Here is a 17,774-nt window from a genome sequence, read left to right on the forward strand (position 1 = left end):
CTCTGGGGGATCAGATACTCGGCTCCGAAGAGGCCAGAAGGGCTCAGGCAGGTCTAGTTGAAGCAGGTCAGCTGGGCAGTTACAGAGATGCCTCTGAAGCTTGTTGTGGACTGTAGCTCACACAGGAGGTCAAGCAACTGACTGTTAGAGCCACTCTGGGTTAGCCTGGAACAAAGGTAAGCAGGTCTAGTCTTCCTTCTCAAATAGCCTTACAGTAGGGCAGTCCTTTTGCAACCTCCAATGGTTCAATAGTGTTTAGTGGTTCTGAAGGAACAATATTTATACGTTGTGCCAGTCTTGGTGTGGGGGAGAGCTACTGTCCTATTCCCACATCTGGTTGTAGAATGTTCTTCCCTTCCCCACTCAAGGCTCCAAACTGTCTGGGGGTGACAAAAGGCAGGCAGGCCTGGGGTTGATTCCATTGTGTAAGAGGCAAAGCTATTAGAAGTGTAAGTGGTGCTGGGTGCAGCTTCTGCAAAGACGACCCATCCTGTCCACACTTAAGCCCTCTTTGTGCTACTGTTTGGATACAATAATTACCCTGCTCAATGAGCAATTAGGGCCTATCAAAGCAATAGAGTTGTGGTTGACTGAGGTGTGAGCCCTAGTCAAGCTGCAACCACAATCCTTATCTGGATAAGGCACAAGCAAACACCATATTAACCTATCCGCAAACCCATGGAACTTGGCACAGAGTAGTCAGGCTTAACTTAAGGCAAAATGTAAAGTATAGGTGCAACACTTCAAACAGTGGAAACAGCACACAAAAATATCACACCCCAGTTTAGAAAAATAGGGCACAATTTAACAAATAAAACAAAAATAACAGTCAGTAGAACTGGAGTTATGAATTTTTAAAGAATAAACTGTAAAATAGCACCTAAAAGCAGAAGTGTCGACCGCGGCTATCTTGCCATACTGGACAGGGTGAAAGTCAACATTTCAGGCCGACAGTTATGGAGCCCAGGTCAGATATAGTCCCAGATTAGTCCAGTTGATTTACCTTCTCAAGTTTTGTGCCAAGAGTTCTGTTTGCATTGGAGAGGGTCACAGGCAGCAAGTAGAGCACTGTGGGCAATAGTCAGCGTGGCACGCAGAGCAGGCCAGACAATAAGAACACACATGCTGCAGCTTCATGTTGGCAGTCGCCTGTGGGCTGTCGATACTGCTGTGCTAAGAGACAGGCTGGCAGCAGCTTGCGCTGGATTTTGGTGCGAGCAGTGCTGTCTCAGTCCGAATGGGACCGCTTGTGGTTACATGTCCAAAATCTTGATTTTACTAGCCACACAGAGTGTCCAGGACCTGAGGGGAACCACCTGGGGGTCAGGAACTTGCTGCAGCTGGGTCCAGAAGCTGGTTGGGGAGCCTTATGTCCCTGGGGCTCATATCAGAAGGCCAGAATAGCCTTTGGAGTCACTCTGGGATCCTGGGTCCAATGTGAATTTGCTGGTCCAGTTCTTCCCCAGGAAAAAGAGCAGCAAGTCAACACAGCAGGGCAGCAGTCTAGCAGAGTGGCAGTCCAGTGTAGCAGCACAGCAGTCTTTTTTACTGTCAGAGTATCCACAGACCCAGAAGCATTCGAAAGTAGTGGTGTCGGAAGGTACAGTGTTGAAACCCAGTTGTGCATTTTGTACCTTTTAAGTGGAGAGAAGGTTCTAGAAGTTCCCCTTTAATGTCCCCAGGCATCCTGCCTTCCCTGCCCTGTCTCGAGACACGCTACAGGTGGTATTTGGCAATTTGTATGGAGGCATAACAAAGCTTATTCAGTTGTAAGTAGGGTTGTGCCCAGCTCCTCCTTACCATCCTGCCACTGATGGCCCGTCCAGACACAACTAAGCTCTCTATTGTGTATGGCTACCTAGGAGGAATACACTAAGCTCAACTGTCAGCTACTCCCAGTCATGTGATCAGAGACAAGCTACAGGCACTAAATGACTAAGGCGAGAAAATGCCAACTTTCTAAAAGTGTCACTTGCAGAATTGTGATTTACAACCCAACTTCACCATAAATTAGGATTTTGAATTAGGATTCCAGAGACAAACATGATCTGCTTATCCCTGCCAATTTTGGAAATGATCCTTATTAAATGTAATAAGGCAACTCCAATCTTATCCTATGGGAGGGATAGGTCTTGCAGTAGTGTAAAACAAATGTAAGTTTTTCACTATCAGGACTTTTAAAACTTAAGAATACATGTCCTATTTTAAATACATTCCACCTTGCCCCTGGGTTGTCCAGGACCCACCCCTGAGGGGAGACATATGTATTTAAAAAGGAAGGTTTGGGAATGACAAAAGGCTTATTTTGCCCGGTCGAAATGGCAGTTTAAACCTGCACACAAAGGCCCCGCAATGGAGGTCCTGAAGCAGGTTTAAAGGGTTAAAGGGGTGGGACAAACAGTGCTTCAGGCCCACTAGTACCACTTAATTTACAGGCCCTGGGCACATGCATTACCACTCTACTAGGGACTTCTAAATACATTAAGTATGCCAATTGTGGCTAAGCCAATTCTACCATGTTTAAGGAGAAAGCACAAGGGCTTTATCGCTAGTTAGAAGTGGTAAAGTGCAGAGTCCTCAGGCAGGCAAAAACGAATTCAGCAAAATGCGAAATGTAAAGGCAAAAAGGTTCAAGTTTAGGAGTGACCCCGCAAAGGGACCCAGGTCCAACTGCCTACATTAGGGGTGACCTGTATTAAAAATTTATGCTTAGGCCTGGAAAGGTTTAATCTGTAAGGTTGAAATGGCAGTTAAAAAACTGCCCTTCAGGCTACAGTGGCAGGCCTGATACAGGTTTTAAAAGGCTACTTCCCCACTCGTAGAATTTAACTTACAGGCCCTGGGTACATATAGTACCATTTACTGGGGACTTACAAGTAAATTAAAGTGCCAATCAGGTGTATGCCAATTTTACCATGACCGAAGGAGATGACACGTTGGCAGTGTCTGGAAGTGGTGAACTACAGAAGTCTAAAACCATTAACAAATTCAGGAGAAGTGAAGGCAAAATGTTTGGGGAATACCACATCAAGAATGTCAGGACTAACAAAACTACAGAAGACACTAAAGTGTGAGACAAACACCGTTAGATGTTTATATCAGTTTTCATATTTGAATCGAGTTTTATGTAAACTTTCTTTCATTTGATTTAAAGAACAAAATGCAAAAATAAAATAAAATTTACTAGGGCGCAATTGTTTTACTGGTAGAATGTATTCTCTCCCTTTTAAACATGTTCCAGGATCTCACACTAGGGCAGAGAGAGATCCAACGTTTATGAATATAAATGACTATCCCTTACTGCAGACCTGGCATGTTGTGTAGCTCTCTGGCTTCCTCATTAAGATTAGCAGCACCAGAGAAAGTTATTTAAAAATCTGCACCTGAAACTATATACTAAGTTTTAGATTAATAAACTCAATTCATTTTAACAGTTACGTACACACTAAAGGACATTTTAAGAGTGAAATAAATTGCACTCTTTGTCGCCTTAAAATGCTGCCTCTCGGACCATGTTAAATCAAGTCATGCCATACTGTAAGAATACAAAGCATACATGAGTCAAGGCAGTTACATTTTCCCTAGGTTCTTCTTTTTTTTTAAAATATTTATATAAATGTATATATAAACATTTCAGAAATCAAATGCATCCATGCAATTTACTGCAAATTGTTATTACAAAGTCAGAGTGAACAGTGTTCTATTTCTCTTTCTTACCTGATCTTTTCCAGATTTGTGTGATGTCATGTGGCGTTCAAGTTGCGTTCTATATGCGAATGTATAACTGCACATAGAGCAACTAAAATTATCTTCATTTTTTTCATGGCGATACTTAATGTGCTCCTTCAGAGAGGTAAAGCGTTTATATCCTCGATCACAATACGGACATGTAAGAAGCTGCGAAAATGCATCCGGGGTTCCTGAATAAGAAAGGTCATCATAATTTAGTTACCGAGAAATTAAAGATGCAATTTTCTATGTCCTACTAAACTCAGAATTCACAAACTGTAGGAAAAGATTTACATATAAATATGAATATGTACAAGTGTATACAAATAAACAGATTTAACAGTAAACATTCTATTTGAAAACTAAAGGATTAAGTAATTATAATTAACAAATGTACACTAATGGGTGATTTTGGAACATAGGGTCAGATTTAAATCTCAGCGGAGGGGTTACTCTGTCACAACGGTGAAGGATAACCCTTTATGCAGAAATCTAAATACCACTGAAAACAATGGTGTCAGATTTTGACAGACGGGATATCCGTCACCGATCCCAATCAGGCCCTTAGTCTCCTTTCAAACTGACTGGTAACTGTCTGGAGTGGTACACAAGACAACAACCAGATGCTCCTAAAGAAGCTGCCACTTTAAACGCTTTACTGGAACACCAGGAATGCCATGGGTCTGTTGGTGAAGCAAGCAGAAGGGGCAGGGACCTAGGAACACAATCTCCGAACATTTTCTGTAAACTCCCCTTTGGCATCTAATATGCGGAATGAAAAAAAACAAAAAAAACGTTACAGCTTATAGGGAGAGTGGGTGAGAGGAAGGACAGAGTATCAGAACATCCACAAACGTAATTTCTCTTCACTCTTACACCCAACACTTACTACTGACCGAAAATAAATTATTTTCTGCAAGCGCTTTGCGTTTGACATTACCGCCACCAATAAAAAAAAAACTGATAATCTAAATTGTGCTGATTAGCCTAAACATGTTCTTTGCACTAGAAGCAACTTGAGACATTAAGAATGAGTAATTGAATGAATAGTTTTATTTTAAATGGCCCGAATACTGCAAGCACTTTGCATTTATGGTATCACAATCGCCAATGAAAACAAAACAAGAACTGATAATCTACCTTGTGCAGATTAGTACGGACATGTTCTTTGCGCTAGAAGCAACTTGGGAAATGAAGAATGAGTAATTTCGTCTGAACAGACCCTTAGAATTCTTCCAGGCGAAGTAAGTGAGAATTCAGAGATGTTGAAAATTAAACCAAGAAAATACTTCTAAAAGAAGAGTAAAGCTACTCAGAATAGGTTGCTAAAATACCTTGATACGGATACTTTTCCAATATAAATACTATCCAAAAGTAAGACGAAGAACTCCCTAAAAGTCATAAGAAATATTGTTCTGGGGAAATAAAGTAATACTAAATAGAGCCAACTTGGTGGTCATCAGTAGGACCGTCCCCTTATATTCGATTATGGCAGAACAGTGGACATACTTGGCTCCACACCTAAAATGTGTCCAAACGGGCCACAGAATGTTCCTTTCTCTAACTCAAAAAGGGCCAAACTGAAAAAAATAAATACATTCCAAAGTGCCATCGAACAGGCTCATGACTGAATCAAGTCTACCTATAGTACCTCAAAAACCTAAAGTTAATTTTGCTGCATAAGGAGGCCACTAAATCAAGATACACACACTATGCCAAAACGCATAGTATTCATAGCTATGCCAGCAGCGAAGCCCAACTTTAACAATGAAGCAATGAGATGTATTATTTTACTTATGCCATATTCCGAAGGAAGATTGGCTGTGACGGAGGAGGGGGGGGGTGGGGGGGGGTATGTTGAAGGGATATGGACACATGAAATAACTAGTGGGCTGGAGGGCAAGGGATCCGGGACAAGCAGTTAAGGTAGAAAAACTAAATTGGATGGTGCTCTTTCAGCAAGAGACATTAGGGCACGGAGATTGATTTTACTGCCCTATGTACAATTAATGTTTATTTTTGCCTCAGTGTTTTCATTAATGGGGGAGCATAGTAAGAAGGAGCACCCATCTTTATTGTACCGATTAGTCTATGCACCCTTAGCAGTTTGTCTAAATGTTATGAGAAGTACAACAAAATAAAAACAGCATTTTTACATTACTCATATTCGTTTTTTCTTGTGGTGGTGCGTATTTAAGCATACAAAAAATGCTAAGTACTACACTTTGAAGATGTAGTGTTGCTCCTCAGGCTGATCAAGAAGCAATTGCTAAAAGAACAAGTTACTTACCTTCGGTAATGCTGTTTGTGGTGGATACAGTAGCTACCTGTGGATTCCTCACCTTATAAATACTCTCAATGCGCCAGCATTAGACGGAAACTTTCTTCCCAGCTCTTCACGTCGAGGACATCACAATTGCACAGCTCCGCACGTGACTCTGTCTGACGTAATCGCGACAATAAGTCTTCACCAGCGTGCGGACGTCAGTTTCACCCTTTTTAACGTGCCTTTGAGGCAAACAGGTGAAAACCAACCTCACGAAAGCACACACACACACACACACACACACACACATATATATATATATATATACACACACACACACACACTCAATTCGGATATAATACAAGTACAATTATTCAAATAAAAAATAATCAAAACGTATATACATTTATAATAAAGAAGTCTTGGTATGACCAGACAGGCAATGGGGAGGCGGGTGGGACTGAGTAATCAACAGGTAGCTATTGTATCCACCAGAAAAAGCGTTACCGAAGGTAAGTAACTTGTTCTTCTGATGGATACAACTACCTGTGGATTCCTCACCTTATGAATAGAGTCCTAAAGCAGTACTGCACTTGGAGGTGGATGCCTGACCGGTGTCACCAAGAAATCGCACGTGCAAAATGGCCATCCCTCCTAACTTCCGAATCCATGCAATAATGCTTCGCGAAAGTATGGAGGGAAGACCAAGTCGCTGCCTTGGAAATATCCACTACAGGAACACCTCTAACCAAAGCCAAAGTGGCAGACTTGGCTCTGGTGGAATGAGCTCTAATACCCTCAGGAGGAACCTTCTTTGCCAATGAAGAACATATCTTAATGCAAAGATTGATCCGCCTGGATATGGGTCTTTTATGGACAGCTCTGCCTTTCCTCTTGCCCACATATCCAACGAAGAGTTGGTCATCCAAACTAAAGTCCTTTGTTCTTTCAACACAGAAACTTACAGCCCTTCTCAGGTCTAAGCGATGGAGTCTTTCTTCCTCTTTTGAAGGGTGAGGAGAAGGATAGAAGGCTGAAGGAGTAAAAGACTGCCCCAGATGGAAGGGAGTGACAACTTTAGGAAAGAACGCCGCCCTCGTTCTCTGCACCACTTTGTCAGTGTCAAACCTACCTTTACGGCATTCTATGCTAAGAGCCTGACGCTCACTCACACGTCTAGCAGACGTGACAGCAATAAGGAAAACTGTCTTTAGGACCAAAAACCTTAAAGGACAAGAATGCATAGGTTCAAATGGTGAACCCATTAAAAAAGTCAAAATCAAATTTAAATCCCATTGAGGTATGAGAAACTGAGTGGGAGGAAACTTATTAGTTTGGCCTTTCAAGAACCTAACTACTATGGGTGTTTGAACAAGGAAAGTTGATCAGGAAGGCACAGAAAGGCCAACAGTGCCGATAAATAGCCCTTGACAGTCAACTGCACAAACCTTCTGTGCTTAAGTAAAGGAAAACATCAGGACATCAAACAAATGGGCTTTCAAGGAATCAATTTGTCTCTCCACACCAAGTCACAAATTTCACCCATCTGCCGGCATAGTGGAGTGTCGCCTGGCCGATAAGATAACATCCACCACTTCTGGAGGGAGAGAAAAGGAACTAAGATTGCCCCTTTCGATCTCCAGGCATGTAGGTGCAGGCTCTGGATGTGGGGGTATCGAACCTGCCCCTGCGAGAGGAGGTCTGCCCTGAGAGGGAGACGGAGCAGAGGGCACAGTGAGTTGGAGAAGGTCTGTGTACCACACCCTCCTCGGCCAATCTGGAGCTATTAAAATGAATTGAGATTGATATTGGCGAATGTTCCTTAGAACCCAAGGAATCCAGTGTATTGGTTGGGGGGGGGGGGGGGGCGGGACGTGGCAGTAACTGGTCGCACCAAGACATCTGAAATGCCTCCAATAACACTCCTTGCCCCGGATACTGGCGACAGCAGAACGACAGGCTGTGTGCGTTCTCCCGAGTGGCAAGCAGGTCTATCTGTAGAAAACCCCATCTGAAGATGTGAAGGACCAGATCAGGATGAGGACGCCACTCGTTATCAGCCGAGAAATGCCAACTGAGACAGTCCACACGTACGTTAAGAACTACGGCAAGATGGTTTGCTACTATGCAAATCCGATGCTCCTGCGCCCAGGACCAGAGCCTCTGCAGAGAAGGTACGACCCTACACCTCCCTGCTTGTTGACGTACAACATCGCAGTAGTGTTGTCAGTCAAGACTTGGACTGACAGACTGCAAAGGGAAGGGAGGAAGGCCTTGAGAGCCAGACTTATCACCCATAATTCTAACAGACAGATGTGAAACATCTGTTCCACTGGAGATCAACAACCTTTGATCTCCTGGTCCCCCAGATGAGCAGCCCACCCTAGAGTGGAAGCACCAGTTATGACCAAGGCCACTGGAGGTGGTAGAGCAAACGGCCTTCCTTGGGAAAGGTTGCCGTCCACATCCCACCACCTTAGATTCTTTGCAGCGTCTCTGGAGATCGTCATCAACTCTGAGATACCCTTTGTGCTGAAACCACTGCTTGCGGAGGCACCATTGGAGAGCCCTCATGTGCCAACGTGCACGAGTGACCAACAGGATGCAAGAAGCGAACAGACTGAGCAGACGTAGACCTTGAGGACTGGTACAACTGCTCCATTTTGAAACACTGGAATCAACGCCTGAATGTCCTGGAACCGCTGATGCAGAGGATAGGCCAGATTCAATGTTGTATCCAGTACTGCCCCTATGAACAGGAGGCAGTGAGAGGGCTCCAGGTGAGACTTAGGCACGTTTACTGTAAAACCCAGACTGAACAACAACTGTGTTGTCATTTGGAGGTGATGCACTACAAGCTCTGGGGACTTGGCTTTGATCAGCCAATCGTCCAGGTAAGGGAATACAGATATTTCCTTCCTTCTGAGATTTTCTGCAACCGCTCCTTCACCTTCATAAAGACTTGAGGTGCGGAAGTAAGACAAAAAGGAAGGAAGGACAGCAAACTGGTAGTGCTGCGACCCCACCAAAAACCGGAGCAACTTCCTGTGTTACTTGAGAATGGGGCTATGAAAGTAAGCATCCTGCAAGCCTACAGACACCATCTAATCCTTTTTGTTCAATGCCAGAAGCACCTGCGCTAGAGTCAGCATCTTGAATTTCTCCTGTTTGAGGAACCAATTCAAAATCCTCAGATCCAGGATAGGTCTCAATCGACCATCCTTCTTGGGAATCAAGAAATATCTCGAATAGTAACCCTGGCCCCTTTCCTGCTCTGGAACCAACTCCACTGCGCCTTTTGATAAAAGGACTTTAACCTCCTGCTGAAGCAACAGGAGATGAACCTCTGAACAAAACGAAGGACGGGGAGGAATGGAGGGGGAAACTCCTGAAAGGGAAGTGCATACCCTTGCCCCACAATATTTAGCACCCAGAAGTCCGATGTGACTAACTCCCACCCGTGGAGAAAATGAAATAATCTTCCCTCTACGGGAGAAGCATGACCTAAAATGGAAGGAAAACTAGGGCTGCTTTCCTTGTTGAGCTCCCCCAGAGGAAGAGGATGAGGCAGGGTGCTGCTGGGTGGCTCCTCACATACTAACCCTTCCCCACCCTCTAAAGGACCTATATGGAAGGCAGACTGTTGAGTTGTGGGTTAAGGCCTTCCACAATAAGCAGCTCTATGGCCAAACCCCCTAAGGACATGAAAGGAGTATATGTGGAAGCTTGCAGTCCCAAAGACTTTGCGGTGGCCCTACCATCTTTGAAGTGCTCTAAGGCAGAGTCCGCTTTGGCCCCAAACAACTATTCTCTATCGAAAGGAAGGTCCAATAAAGTTGTCTGGACATCTGTTGAAAACCCAGAAGACCTTAGCCATGCATGTCTCCTAGTGGCAACTGAAGTACCCATCGCCCTGGCCAGTGAGACTGTACTGTAGTATCCAGACTGGACTGGATGATCTGTTTGGCCGCAGCTTGGGTGTCCAACAGGAGTCAGAACCACCCCTGCATATCCTGCAGCAAGTTAGGCATTACAGCTCTAGCCGTGTCCATCAGGGCGTGCACATATCTACACAACACAGGTAGCATTGAGGATTTTAGGGCCATACTGCAAGATGAGAAAGTCTTAGCGGCTTACTCCATCCTTTTGGACTCCCTGTCTGATGGAGTAACAGGAAAGGAGCCTGGTGCAGAACATGCCAAACAAGAAGCCTGGACCACCAAGCTCTCTGGAGTCGGATGCTGTAACAAAATCCCTGGATCCCGCCAGAGCAACCCGGTACCTTATTGCAACAGTTCTGCTGTTAAAATAAATAAATGAATACACGAATAATTATATACATATACATATACACACACACCTATCTATACACACACACACACACACCTATCTATACACACACACACACACACCTATCTATACACACACACACACACACCTATCTATACACACACACACACACACCTATCTATACACACACACACCTATCTATACACACACACACACACCTATCTATACACACACACACACCTATCTATACACACACACACACACCTATCTATACACACACACACACACACCTATCTATACACACACACCTATCTATACACACACACCTATCTATACACACACACCTATCTATACACACACACCTATCTATACACACACACCTATCTATACACACACACCTATCTATACACACACACCTATCTATACACACACACCTATCTATACACACACACCTATCTATACACACACACCTATCTATACACACACACCTATCTATACACACACACCTATCTATACACACACCTATCTATACACACACCTATCTATACACACACCTATCTATACACACACCTATCTATACACACACACACATATATATATATATATATATATAAACACACACATAACACATATATACACATACACACACATATATACAGTATGTGTACAAGCCCTCAAAAACCAAGAGGAGCACACCCAAGAACAACTTGGTTAGACCAGACAGGCAACGGGGAGGCAGGTGGGACCGTGAGGAATCCACAGGTAGCTAATGTATCCACCAGAAAAGTCGTTACCGAAGGTAAGTAACTCGTTCTTCTGATGGATACAACTACCTGTGGATTCCTCACCTATTGAATAGAGTCCCAAAGCAGTACCGCACTCTGTGGTGGGTGCCTGAATTGTCAAACCAAGAAATCCTGCAGCACTGACCGTGCAAAATGGCCATCCCTCCTAACCTCAGAGTCCAAGCAGTAATGCTTCGCAAAAGTGTGGAGGGATGACCAGGTTGCGGCCTTGCAGATGTCAACCACAGGAACACCCCTAGCCAAGGCCGAAGAGGCAGACTTAGCTCTGGTGGAATGAGCTCTTATACCATCAGGGGGTACTTTCTTTGCTAAAGAGTAATACATTTTAATGCAAAGAATGACCCACCTGGAGAGTGTTCTCTTGTGGGCTGCCTTTCCTCTCCTCTTTCCCACGTACCCGATGAAGAGCTGATCCTCCAGCCTGAAATCCTTTGTTCTATCCACATAAAAGCTTAGCGCTCTCCTTGGATCTAAGCGGTGAAGTTTCTCCTCTTCTTTTGAAGGATGAGGCGGAGGATAAAACGTGGAAAGAGTAATCGTTTGGGCCATATGAAAGGGTGAAACAACCTTCGGTAGGAAAGCAGCCTTGGTCCTCAACACCACCTTATCCCCATAAAAAGATGTATAAGGGGGTTTTACAGATAGAGCTTGCAGCTCACTCACTCTCCTTGCAGAAGTAATTGCTACCATGAAAACCGTCTTTAGGACCAATAACCTTAAGGGGCAAGAATGCATAGGCTCAAACGGGGAACCCATAAGAAAAGTCAGAACCAAGTTTAAATCCCACTGAGGCATAATGAAAGGAGTGGGAGGGAATTTGTTAAGACCTTTCAAGAATCCAAGTACTATAGGGGATTTGAATAGAGAAGGCTGGTCTGGAAGACACAGAAAGGCTGACAGGGCAGACAAGTATCCCTTAACCGTAGCCACTGCACAACCCCTCTTTGCCAGAGACAATGCAAAAGACAAGATATCTGAGCACGTAAGGGATCAATTTGCCTCTCTCCACACCAAATCACAAATTTAGCCCACCTATTAGCGTAGATAGATTTAGTGGAGTGTCGCCTGGCCGATAAGATAACATCCACTACATCAGGCGGGAGAGAAAAGGAACTGAGGTTGCCCCGTTCAATCTCCAGGCATGAAGGTGCAGGCTCTGGAGGTGTGGGGGTAAAACCTGCCCCTGCGACTGCGAGAGGAGGTCTCCCTCAGAGGGAGACAGAGTGGAGGGCACAGTGAGAGTTGGAGAAGGTCCGTGTACCATACCCGCCTCGGCCAATCCGGAGCTATTAAGATGACTTGGGCCCGGTCTTGGCGAATTTTCCTCAAAACTCGAGGAATCAAGGGTATGGGGGGGAAATGTGTAAAGCAACTGGTCGCACCAGGTCATCTGAAATGCGTCCCCCATGCTCCTTGTCCCGGATACTGGAGGCTGCAGAATAACGGGCAGTGCGAGTTCTCCCGAGTGGCAAACAGATCTGAGGAAACCCCCACATCTGGAAGATTAGACGGACTTGATCCGGATGGAGACGCCACTCGTGATCGGCCGAGAAATGGCGACAGACTGTCCGCGCGTACGTTCAAGACTCCGGCCAGATTTGCTACTAAGCAAATCTGATGTTCCTTTGCCCAGAACCAAAGCCGTAGAGCTTCTCTGCAGAGAAGGTACGACCCTACTCCTCCCTGCTTGTTTATGTACCACATCGCAGTAGTATTGTCCGTCAGGACCTGAACTGACTGACCGCGAAGGGATGGGAGGAAGGCCTTGAGAGCCAGACGTACAGCCCGCAACTCCAACAGATTTATATGAAACATCCGTTCTACTGGAGTTCAAAGACCTTTGATCTCCAGGTCCCCCAGATGAGCTCCCCACCCTAGAGTGGAAGCATCCGTTGTTACTGTGGTCACAGGCGGAGCTTGCGAGAACGGCCTTCCTCAGGAAAGATCGCCATCCGCAATCCACCATTTCAAATCCGTGGCAGCATCTATGGAGATCCTCACCGAACCTTCGAGATCTCCTTTGTGTTGAGACCACTGCCTTCGGAGGCACCACTGAAGAGCCCTCATGTGCCAGCAGGCATGAGTGACCAGCAGTATGCAAGAAGCAAACAGACCAAGCAGGCGCAGGACCTTGAGGACCGGAATGACCGCTCCACTTCGAAACATTGGAACCAACGTCTGAATGTCCTGAATCCGCTGAGGCGGAGGGAAGGCTCGATTCAATGTTGTATCCAGAACTGCCCCTATGAACAGGAGGCGCTGAGAGGGCTCTAGGTGAGATTTGGGCAGGTTCACTGAAAAACCCAGCTCGAACAACAACTGAGTTGTCGACTGAACACGAGCTCCGGAGACTTGGCTTTGATCAACCAGTCGTCCAGATAAGGAAATACTGCTATACCCTTCCTTCTGAGCTCTGCCGCAACCACCGTCACCTTTGTGAAGACTCGAGGTGCTGAAGTAAGACCAAACGGGAGGACCGCAAACTGATAGTGCTGCGACCCCACCACAAACCGGAGATACTTCCTGTGCGACTTGAGTATCGCGATATGAAAGTAAGCATCCTGCAAGTCGACAGACATCATCCAATCTCCATCGTTCAGCTCCAAAAGCACCTGAGCTAGGGTCAGCATCTTGAACTTTTCCTGTTTGAGGAACCAATTCAAGATCCTCAGGTCCAGGATTGGCCTCAATCGACCATCCTTGGGGATCAGTTAGTATCTCTAGTAACAACCCTGACCCCTTTCCTGCTCTGGAACCAAGTCCACCGCGCCCTTTGAAAGGAGGACTTGAACCTCCTGTTCTAGTAACAGGAGGTGTTCTTCTGAACAGTAGGAGGGACGGGGCGGGATGGGGGGGGGCGGAAACTCCCGAAAGGGTAGGGCTTAGCCTTTTCTCACAACGCTGGTAACCCAGGAGTCCGATGTTATGACCTCCCACTTGTGGAGAAAATTCAGTAACCTCCCCCCTACAGGAGTGGAGTGAGAAGGAATTGGCGGAAGCCTAAGGCTGCTTCACATGCTGCACCCCTCCAGAGGACGAGGAAGAGGCAGAGTGCTGCTGAGTGGCTGCCCTGGTGCGGACCCTACCCCTCCCTCTGAAAGATCTATAGGAGAGAGCAGAGGTGGGTTGCTGGAATTTTCCTCGAAAGGAGGAGGAGGAACCATGACCAAATCCTCGAAACCTCCTAAAAAAACTGGAGGAAGCAGAAGAAGAGGCTTGCAAGCCCAACGACTTGGCAGTGGCCCTACTCTCCTTGAACATTTCTAAGGCCGAATCCGCCTTGGCGCCGAAAAGCTTGTCGCCATCAAAAGGAAGGTCCAAGAGGGTCGATTGTACATCAGGGGAAAAACCAGAGCTACGAAGCCAGACCTGCCTCCTCGTAGCCACAGCAGTACCCATAGCTCTAGCAACAGAGTCAGATGTATCCAACCCAGATTGAATAACCTGGGTTGCTGCTGCCTGAGCATCAGAGACCAGGCCCAATAATTCTTGAGGAACCTCAGTGTGAGTTGACTTAATCTCGTCCATCAGGGCGTAAATGTATCTCCCTAAGATGCACGTAGCATTGGTGGATTTCAAAGCCATGCTACATGACGAGAAAACCACCTTCGATGACATGTCCATCTTTTTAGAGTCTCTATCCGAGGGCACAGCTGGAAAGGACCCAGGAGCAGATCGAGCTGAGCAAGAAGCCTGTACTACCAGGCTTTCAGGTGTTGGATGCCTGGAAAGAAAGCCTGGGTCAGCCGGTGCAACCCGATATCTCCGAGCCACAGATCTATTCACGGCCGAAGATAACACCGGCTTCTTCCAGACTTCCATAATGGGGTCCAGTAGTGCCTCATTGAAAGGCAAAAGTGGCTCTGCAGTTGAGGCAGGATGAAACACCTCCGTCAAGATGTTTGGCTTGGTCTCAGTAACTGGCAAAGGGAGGTCCAAAAAGTCAGCCGCCTTTCTAATGACTGAATGAAAAGTCGCTGCCTCCTCTGTGTACTCCCCAGGTGATGACAAGTCACATTCAGGAGAGGTGTCCAGGCCACTAGCAGTGTCCAAGCCATGGAGACCTTCACAAGAGTCCTCGATCTCCCCTTCCTCCAAAGCCTGTCTCCGGTATCCCTGCTCTTCAAGGAGGCGAAGAGCAAGCCTCCTCTAATGCAGTCTCTCCTCTATCCTCAGCGTCGACATGGCGTCAGCAGATGTCGAAGCTTGACGCCAATCCTCGGATCCATCAGACGCCAGATCTAACGGCGCCATGGTTTTCTTCAGCGCCGAACGTGGAGCAGGACCGACTGAAGACTGTTCCAGAGTCGGTGGAGGTCTAGTCGGCGTCGCTGGCTGAGATGCCGAAGCCACAGGAGCCGAAGCCACAGGAGCCAATACCGGCACCGAGCCCACGTTTCCCAAGGGAAGAAAGGGCATAAAGGGTGCCGGTCGAAGTGGAGCCGGAGCACCCATGTTGAAGGCCAAAGGGTCTGACGGACCAGCCGGTCCACCACCTGGAGCCATCTGTTGGAAGATGGACAACATCACATTTAAAAATGTGGTACTATCAGCTCCAGGGGCCGGGAAAGCTGGGTATTGAGGTGCCTGGTTCGAAGGAGACATTGACGCCGGTCCAGACGTCTGCATAGACTGAGAAAACACCTGAGGCTGTGGAACCTCGAACACCGAAGGAGGATTAACCAATGACATTGGTGAAGTCGGAGAAGGTAACGGCGTCGCGGCTGGGGAGAGACAGTGGGACTAACTTCCCAAGTCTTTCGACGTCGAGTCGATGGTGACCTCGATCGAGACCTCTCCTTACTCGACCGGCACAGAGATTCGACGACGCCGGGAGTCCCGATGACGCCGATGTGACTTCAGTGAAGACTACTTTCGGTGATGTTCTCCTTCTTTGACTTCGCAAGAAAAAGTTTGGCCTCACGTTCTTTCAAGGCCTTCGGATTCATACGTTGACAAGAATCGCATTTGTCAACGTCGTAGTCGGAACTAAGACACCACAAACAGTCAGAATGTGGGTCCATTACCGACATTTTGCCTCCGCACTCTCGGCAGGGCTTGAATCCTGACTTTCTTTGAGACATTGTAATGTCTCAAAGCAAAAATAGCCAAAAAACACACTAACTACGTCGAGCAACAGTAGCTCCCTCGAAGATAACCGTTTTGAATGGCACAGAAAAAAGGGAACTGACGGCACGTCGGCGAGGACCTCTTATTGCCTGTATGACGTCAGATGGCGTCGCGTGGGCAATTGTGACGTCCTCGTCGACATGCAGAAGCTAGGAAGAAGATTTCCGTCGAATGCTGCCACATTGGGAGAATTCATAAGGTGAGGAATTCGCTGGTAGCTGTATCCATCAGAAGCAAAATTCCTGAAGCCCCAGAGCTACTTTTTACTCCTCAAACGAGTTCCAGTCAGTATGGTGGCACATAAGCTAAAGCTAAGCTAGAGTGTACTTCATGTACAGAAGTCTACGTTCAATGATAGAAGGCATTTTACGCAATGCTTGTTGTTTTATTGGCAAGGTGAAATAAAATCTAACCTTTTCCTACTATTAATAGAAAATGGTCAAACAACTAAGAAATAACATGTATTCAATAGAACTGGACTAGAACTATTGGGTTATATCAAGAGCTGTTTGAGTAAAACATGAGTAGTAAAACAGGAGTATCAAAGGTTCTCCTCAGATAAGCCGGACTCAAAATGGGGTAAAAGTGAAAGTTATCACAAACACACGAACAACTACTATATATCATGAACTGATTCAGTTAGTATTACATCTAAATCTGCATATTTTCACGAAAATGTAAACTTCAGATTTGTATGCCAAAAGAGTTGCATTCAAAATTTTGAAGGGGTTACACAAAGCATAGACTGTTTAAACTCAAAGCCTGTAAAATACTTGACTCTTGAAAGCCAAAATCTATAAACCTATGAAGTGAAAGGAATAATAGGTTTCAGTGCTATTAAACCATTCTACTCTATTGGATACATGTATGAAATTCTTAGAATTTGTAGAGACAGCAATTCAGTTAGGCCAGTTAAGGATGTTTTTTAAATCTAGAAAAAACGGACACAGGAAAAGAAAGTATTTGGAAAAGAAGTAATACACTGGTATTGTTGGTGTTTAGTCACTTGTAGGCCTGGAGACCTGGATCAGTTTCAAAGTGGGCCAGTCAGTCAGCTTGAATTTGTTCACTACCAGGGTCATTCCTCCAGTCCTTGTGCATAGATTGGGACAACTGCCACTGCTGTTCTGCATTATGCAATGTTTCAGGAATATGACAAACTCCCTACATCACAGACTTTGAAAATGAACTTTAGGCTACTCTATAACTGAAGCTCTAAACACAGGCAGTAGCAGGCATAAGAGACCACAATCAGCAAACGTTAAAGCCTTACAATTCCTCCTGTCTCAAAACCAATTCTATGTCAGGACTGGAGTTGAGAATTATGCCTTACTTTCTTCACTTTACTGAACAGCAGCCATTTCACAACTTCATTATTAAAAACTATTTTCTGTGAGAATCAAAGCTGCACGCCTAGCAGATCGAGCACGTTGCTCGTACGCCACTAGTTGGTGGGAGGGCCACACACAGCAGTAGCCACACCAACAGTAAAAATCCCTGCGAAAGAGCGGGAACGCTGCCGAAAGGTGTAAACAGCAGTAATGACAAATTAG

General features: G+C 45.8%; 1 protein-coding gene across 4 annotated transcripts in view; it reads right to left on the reverse strand.

The window, feature by feature from the left end:
* Nucleotides 1-17,774, reverse strand: part of ZEB1 (zinc finger E-box binding homeobox 1) — a 351,889-nt gene that overhangs the window by 92,511 nt on the left and 241,604 nt on the right. For all 4 annotated transcript variants that reach the window (XM_069211259.1, XM_069211260.1, XM_069211262.1 and 1 more), the window contains one exon: nt 3,718-3,920. In XM_069211259.1, the coding sequence (XP_069067360.1) occupies nt 3,718-3,920 (203 nt within the window). The remainder of the gene's footprint in view (nt 1-3,717; nt 3,921-17,774) is intronic.

This window comes from Pleurodeles waltl, chromosome 10 (genome assembly GCF_031143425.1).
Source record: "Pleurodeles waltl isolate 20211129_DDA chromosome 10, aPleWal1.hap1.20221129, whole genome shotgun sequence".
In the NCBI taxonomy this organism is placed as follows: Eukaryota; Metazoa; Chordata; class Amphibia; order Caudata; family Salamandridae; genus Pleurodeles; species Pleurodeles waltl.